General features: G+C 51.6%; 2 protein-coding genes across 2 annotated transcripts in view; one reads left to right on the plus strand and one right to left on the minus strand.

Moving 5' to 3' along the window:
- The first annotated feature begins 695 nt into the window (after positions 1-695).
- LOC115027685 (serine/arginine repetitive matrix protein 1-like) lies at positions 696-1,942 on the plus strand. The gene is made up of 2 exons (XM_029461163.1): positions 696-754; positions 937-1,942. The coding sequence occupies exons 1-2, from the start codon at positions 696-698 to the stop codon at positions 1,940-1,942; spliced, it is 1,065 nt and encodes a 354-aa protein (XP_029317023.1).
- Positions 1,943-4,253: 2,311 nt separating this feature from the next.
- cox16 (cytochrome c oxidase assembly factor COX16) overlaps positions 4,254-7,500 on the minus strand; it is a 4,002-nt gene continuing 755 nt past the window's right edge. The window contains exons 2-4 of the mRNA XM_029461296.1: positions 7,305-7,382; positions 4,717-4,785; positions 4,254-4,514 (exon numbers count right to left, since the gene is read on the minus strand). Of these exons, the coding sequence (XP_029317156.1) occupies positions 4,404-4,514; positions 4,717-4,785; positions 7,305-7,382 (258 nt within the window). The 3' untranslated portion in view covers positions 4,254-4,403. The remainder of the gene's footprint in view (positions 4,515-4,716; positions 4,786-7,304; positions 7,383-7,500) is intronic.

Here is a 7,500-nt window from a genome sequence, read left to right on the forward strand (position 1 = left end):
TCCACCATGAACACAGTGCAGATGGAAAGACCTCCACCATGAACACAGAGCAGATAGAAAGACCTCCACCATGAACACAGAGCAGATAGAAAGACCTCCACCATGAACACAGAGTAGATGGAAAGACCTCCACCATGAACACAGTGCAGATGGAAAGACCTCCACCATGAACACAGAGCAGATAGAAAGACCTCCACCATGAACACAGAGCAGATAGAAAGACCTCCACCATGAACACAGAGCAGATGGAAAGACCTCCACCATGAACACAGAGTAGATGGAAAGACCTCCACCATGAACACAGAGTAGATGGAAAGACCTCCACCATGAACACAGAGCAGATAGAAAGACCTCCACCATGAACACAGAGTAGATGGAAAGACCTCCACGCTGAGCAGCTTCAGCTCCAGAGGATCCATAGAGAGCGTCTGCACACAGAGAGGAGCATTCACAGCTTCACTGCTCCGGGATGTGTTCTGCAGAGAAAGATGGGTGAGAGAGGGACACCCGCACTGACTCCATTACATCAGAAGACGAGGACACTGGACACTGGACACCCCCCCCCCCCCCCCCCCCTTGAGGAGGAAGACGGGATGAGACAGAGATCAAGGCGGAGGAGGGGTCAGCTCGTCCGAGGGTCTTGGCTTTGCAGGATGCATGCTCGGGGGGGGGGGGGGGGGGGCAGCCACGTCTCCATGGCAACGCGTGGCCCCTGCCTCGGTCGTGGGGAGAGTGGAAGTGACGGCGGCGATCTGTGCGCGTTCAGTCTGGCTCATTATGTGGGGAATGAAGTGAAACAGCCAGGGGGGGCATTTGTTCTGCGTGGACTCCCCCTCAGCTGCCAAGCGTCCGTCTATTTATAGACACGGGATGAGAGAGAGACTAAATACAATAAACTCAGAGGCCGTTCCTCCGCTCGCCGTCCTCCATCTACAGGAGACGCTCTCCGTCCAGGAGACGCTCGCCATCCTCCATCTACAGGAGACGCTCTCCGTCCAAGAGACGCTCTCCGTCCTCCATCTACAGGAGACGCTCTCCGTCCTCCATCTACAGGAGACGCTCTCCGTCCTCCATCTACAGGAGACGCTCTCCGTCCAGGAGACGCTCTCCGTCCAGGAGACGCTCTCCGTCCAGGAGACGCTCTCCGTCCTCCATCTACAGGAGACGCTCTACGTCCTCCATCTACAGGAGACGCTCTCCGTCCTCCATCTACAGGAGACGCTCTCCGTCCTCCATCTACAGGAGACGCTCTCCGTCCTCCATCTACAGGAGACGCTCTCCGTCCAGGAGACGCTCTCCGTCCAGGAGACGCTCTCCGTCCTCCATCTACAGGAGACGCTCTACGTCCTCCATCTACAGGAGACGCTCTACGTCCTCCATCTACAGGAGACGCTCTACGTCCTCCATCTACAGGAGACGCTCTACGTCCTCCATCTACAGGAGACGCTCGCCGTCCTCCATCTACAGGAGACGCTCGCCGTCCTCCATCTACAGGAGACGCTCTCCGTCCTCCATCTACAGGAGACGCTCTCCGTCCAGGAGACGCTCTCCGTCCTCCACCTACAGGAGACGCTCTCCGTCCAGGAGACGCTCTCCGTCCTCCATCTACAGGAGACGCTCTCCGTCCAGGAGACGCTCGCCTTCCTCCATCTACAGGAGACGCTCTCCGTCCAGGAGACGCTCTCCGTCCTCCACCTACAGGAGACGCTCTCCGTCCAGGAGACGCTCTCCGTCCTCCATCTACAGGAGACGCTCGCCGTCCTCCATCTACAGGAGACGCTCTCCGTCCTCCATCTACAGGAGACGCTCTCCGTCCAGGAGACGCTCTCCGTCCTCCATCTACAGGAGACGCTCTCCGTCCTCCATCTACAGGAGACGCTCGCCGTCCTCTATCTACAGGAGACGCTCGTCGTCCTCCATCTACAGGAGGCCATGTTCCTGAGGTTTGATTATGCAGCTCTCTGTGGGAGACATTTCTGAAGTTAACCCCTTCTCTCTCTCTCTCACACACACACACACACACACACACACACACACACACACACACAGCGTGAGGTTTCATTCAAAAAGGGCCAACCAACTAAAGGGACCAACTCACAGGGCCGCAGACTAGAGGGGCCGGAGCTGGAGGGCCCCGGAGGATTCAGGGATCCGATCTCCAGGTTCTTCACTTGTTAAGCAGCTCCGTGCTTCTGCTTCTCAGACGTCATCACTTCCTGTTTGCAGAACGAATATAAATATAGAATCAGATTTCCACTTTCCTCAGCTCTGAATATTTGATGGCGTTTTCTTACATTTTTAAATAAATAATTGAGCAGCACGTGAAAGGGGGGGGGGGGCTTCTTCAAATGAGGACTCCCGACCCATCGTGCACCCCGACAGCTCACTTACGATAGCAAGGTTTCCCGGACTGACTCACTTCGGCCTCTGACGGCTACACCCGTGCAGCATCTCCACAAAGAACCGCAGCGTGCTGTAACATCTTCCTCTAAAGTGTCTTTCACACGGTTCAGTGACTCGGGCTCTGGGGGAGCGAGGAGGCGGTGCACAGGTTACGGATGGTTCACCAAACACTCCGCTATTAAATATTATACGATGTGTATTTAAGGAGGAAAAAATTATGAAAAATGACCAAATAGGTGAAATAAATAGCCAATAAACAAGCTTTTAAAATCATTTCTGTTCTTGCACAAGATATTTAAATGTAAGCACTTTCAATGAACCACGTCTATATTTTCAAAACTTTCAAGGACTGGTGGAAACCACGTGGACTATATTTCAGACTCTGTGATCCGAACATTTCCAAGAACTCCAGAGCGTTTAAAGTCCAAAAGAAAACATTTATTGAAACAAGAGAAATGTAATCATTTCCAAAAGTCACGTTTTTATCTAATGAAATATTCTGCTGCACACAAAGACACGCACACACTGACGTCTTACATTCATTAAAGATGATTTAATAAAAAGATAAAACATTGCTCACTGAGGTTCAGATGTTCAGAGCCTCTCAGGATCCAGAAACACCAACGTGCCACGACTCCGTTTGGTGGATTCGAGGCCTGACGCTCAAACAAGCGACGACAAAGCACGAAGATGGAGATCAGCACAACCTGTGCACGACTGAATTACAGTTCATTTAGCTGACGCTTTTGTCCAAAGCGACAGAAAGTGCAAACAATCCTGGAGATACAACTCTGAACAGCAAGAGTCTTGTCAGTACAATATGTTCAAACACAATCGTATCAGTGAACTCTGTCTTCAGACAGTTTGAAGTGCAACATACAGAAACAATAGAATACAAATTCAACTATTAGCTATAAATAAGTCAAACCAATACAAGTGCAACATACAGAGAACTGTTATTTAGTGTCTTCATGGGTCGAGGTGCAGTCGACACAGGTGAGTGTTCAGTCTGCAGAAGGTGTAAAGACTGTTGGGGACAATGGGGGGGTCGTTCCACCATGTTGGAGCAGGATAGCAAACAGGCGGTGTTGTTTGTAGTGAGGGAGTAGTGAGCCGATTGGTCAACGCAGAGCGACGTGAACGCGCTGGGTGTCTGGTTCGACCGTGGCCTGGATGTAGGAAGGGGCTGATCCATTCACAGCACGGTGGACCAGCACCAGAGTCTGGAAGCAGATTCGGACCAACACTGGTCGCCAGTGAAGGGAGCCTGTACTGAATAATCCTCATGTGAGACGTTTGTGTGCCGAACGTTCCCGAGCCCGAGTATTAAAGTCATGTAAAACTCATGAGCATAAAGAATGTGATCCACACAGACCTGCACCTGAACATTCAGGACTTCCTGCTGCGCAGACGGGACGAGGCAGAACACACATTACTTACATGTACAGTCTGAAGACGCACACATCTGGTTCTTCTGGTTTGTAGAACAAAAGAAAAGCAAAGGGGTAATATCATTTCCATTATAAACGTCATAAATCCAGCGCGGTGCAAAGTAATAACTGTCAGAGGAACAGATTACTGTCGAGACCATGAAGCCCGAGGAGACGCTGGACCGCTGTGTTATTTATTCTTTTATACTAAATCAAAGCAACACTGCTGTAAACAAAGTCTCAGCGTCTGCCAGCTTTTGTCAAAACCAAATGAAAGTAAAAGTAACAGTTTGGATTTGCACATCATTTATTGAGACATGGAATGATGCACGTGAAAGGTGAGGTGCAGCAGCTCACAGATGTGCCACCTTGTGGTCGTTTGTATTACAGATGATTCCAACAGCTGCGAGCGTACCAAACAATAAGATCAACTCCTTCATCTTTAAAAACAACTTTAAAGTCCAACTCAAGTCGAGTGTCCTGAAGCTGCAGCGCCGGGTCACTGAGGCCTGAGCGGCGCCCTCGCCACAGACTGTGTGTGCAGTCCGCTCTGCCTGGTGTCCCTGAGCCTCAGTCCTTCTTCTGCCTGCTGCGCTGCTGCTCCTGGTACTCCCTGGAGTCCTCCCAGGGACGAGGGCCGCGGATGTTCTTCCACTCCTCCAGATTCACCTCCTTCATCTTCTGCAGAAAGGACCGAACAACAGGAGAAATATTAAAGCAGACGCCATGTGGTGACGCTTTCACGTTCACCCGTTAACCCTGTAACACACATCATCTTGTAATGCTTACATGTTGACGTCGTTATAACAATGTTTATTTTATGCATTAACTATAACCTGCACAGATGGTGTCAGACATTTGGTTGTTATTACATGTGTCTCACCTCATACTCCTCCTCCAGCATGACCGACTGCTTCTGGACGTTCACTTTGGCCTCCAGTGAAGGATCCAGCTGAGGGGGGGGGGGGGGCAAGAGAGAGACAGAGAGGAAACGTTACGACAGCTCTGACAGAAAGTCTCGTATTCACAGCAACAAAATGAAAACAAGTCAAACACAGTAGTAGAAGCTGCTCAAACCTAAAGGATCCACTTCAGCCCGTTTCTACTCTCTCAATGATTCTTGATTCGGCCGCAGCAGGTTCAGAGAGTTTTGGAGGCAGATCTGAGTTTTGCAATTCAAATAGATTTTGCCCGAGAACAGGAATGAAATGAATCCCATTCTGAATCATTACTTTTAATGACTTCTAATGTTTCACAGCAACAGTTACTCGGTGACTGAGGAGTTTCTACATTACTACAGCAAGTAAATAATATATAGAATATTTAGCAGCCTTCACACCGGGGAATGAAGAGTCAGTCTTATTATCAGCTGACCTGGACCTCAAGAACAACTGGGAGATCAGAGGTGAAGAAAGGCTGGACGTGGAGGACTAGAAGTGCATCTTGCTCAAGGCCAAATGATATCGTTGAAGAGAAAATACTAATTGGATCATACAGTGACTTAACCCTCAGACGGCGTTTTAATCATTTAAGAGGGCAAATATCCGTGAGGGCGAAGAAATGGAATCGGCTGATAACAAGAAAGAACCGCAAGAGCGGTTTTAATCATGTGCATTTTGACAACTGTTTAGATATTCCATGCATTAAATTACATGTGCACACGCACGCTGAGCAGAGTGGAATCTTAACTCTACAGGGTCTGAGAGGAGGGAGGCTCTGCCCGCCGCAGGCCCCGTCAGCAGAGAGCGAGTCGTGTGGGGGCAGCTGCACAGGCACGCTGCCAGGGGCACGACGCCCGCCTCCACCAGCGTCATGCACAGTCTAGTGCTGCCTCACATGGACAGTAATAAGAAAAGATGCCCCAGCCATCTGGCTCCCACCCACGACGTGCAAAACTAGCACAGAACAGCCACTTCTCCTCGCAGCCGGCTCATCAGATTGTAATCGAGGGCTGGTCTTCTGTCGTTCTCATTCGTGTCAGTCTAATGAATTCTTAGAGCTCGTTCTCACTTCCTGCTCTCGTAGTGAATCACTAAATGGGCCCATCAGTGCTGCATGTGTGCAGCGTCGGAAATGATGGAGAGACAATGTTTCTAATTCTAATAAGAAATCAGAAATCAGCCACACTGCACTGTGAGATCAGCAGTCAAACGTCTCCATGTGTGTGTGCTATTTTTACACTACGCTCTTAGATAAATCCTGATCCTCACGTGCAGTTATGTGTCTAACCACTGGGAGGAGGTGTTGCACCCTGAGTGCACCCCGACTGCACCCCGACTGCACCCCGACTGCACACTGACTGCACCCCGACTGCACCCCGACTGCACCCCGACTGCACACTGACTGCACCCCGACTGCACTCCGACTGCACCCCGACTGCACTCCGACTGCACCCCGACTACACACTGACTACACCCCGACTGCACACTGACTGCACCCCGACTGCACACTGACTGCACCCCGACTGCACACCGACTGCACCCCGACTGCACTCCGACTGCACCCCGACTGCACTCCGACTGCACCCCGACTGCACTCCGACTGCACCCCGACTGCACACTGACTGCACCCCGACTGCACCCCGACTGCACCCCGACTGCACCCCGACTGCACCCCGACTGCACCCCGACTACACACTGACTACACCCCGACTACACACTGACTGCACCCCGACTGCACTCCGACTGCACCCCGACTGCACACTGACTACACCCCGACTGCACCCCGACTGCACTCCGACTGCACCCCGACTACACACTGACTACACCCCGACTGCACACTGACTGCACCCCGACTGCACACTGACTGCACACTGACTGCACACTGACTGCACCCCGACTGCACCCTGACTGCACACTGACTGCGCACACTGACTACACCCCGACTGCACACTGACTGCACACTGACTGCACCCCGACTGCACACTGACTGCACCCTGACTGCACACTGACTGCACCCCGACTGCACCCCGACTGCACACTGACTACACCCCGACTGCACACTGACTGCACCCCGACTGCACCCCGACTGCACACTGACTGCACTCCGACTGCACCCCGACTACACACTGACTACACCCCGACTGCACACTGACTGCACCCCGACTGCACCCCGACTGCACCCCGACTGCACACTGACTGCACTCCGACTGCACCCCGACTACACACTGACTACACCCCGACTGCACACTGACTGCACCCCGACTGCACACTGACTACACCCCGACTGCACACTGACTGCACCCTGACTGCACACTGACTGCACCCTGACTGCACACTGACTACACCCCGACTGCACACTGACTGCACCCCGACTGCACCCTGACTGCACCCTGACTGCACACTGACTGGCTTTGACCAGTGAAGGTTCTTTCCATCTATTTCTTGAGATGGAGAAACGTAATCTGCCGTCACATTTATCATGAGCCGCTCTTCATTAAGGTCAATTAATTTCAAATAATTGAAGACAAACCTTTTTTCTGATCGTCTGGGCATCGTATCGAAGTTGTGTAAACTCTCGCAGGCCAAAGGAGCCTCCAACTACGAGCAACTGAAAACCATCGAGAGCAGATGTGGTCGGTTAATTTGATCCTAAATACTTTTAATTACTGATGATCAACAAAGTTCTTCTGATTAATGTGGACATGTCATCACACTACACATGGTCA

This window comes from Cottoperca gobio, chromosome 22 (genome assembly GCF_900634415.1).
Source record: "Cottoperca gobio chromosome 22, fCotGob3.1, whole genome shotgun sequence".
Taxonomy (NCBI): Eukaryota; Metazoa; Chordata; class Actinopteri; order Perciformes; family Bovichtidae; genus Cottoperca; species Cottoperca gobio.

Bases quoted from the DNA above. Each gene is read 5' to 3' on its own strand.
- LOC115027685 (XM_029461163.1), top strand. From the start codon at position 696: ATGGCAACGCGTGGCCCCTGCCTCGGTCGTGGGGAGAGTGGAAGTGAC. The intron at 755-936 runs GTGCGCGTTCAG...CTCCATCTACAG, and splicing joins GGAAGTGACGGCGGCGATCT to GAGACGCTCTCCGTCCAGGA.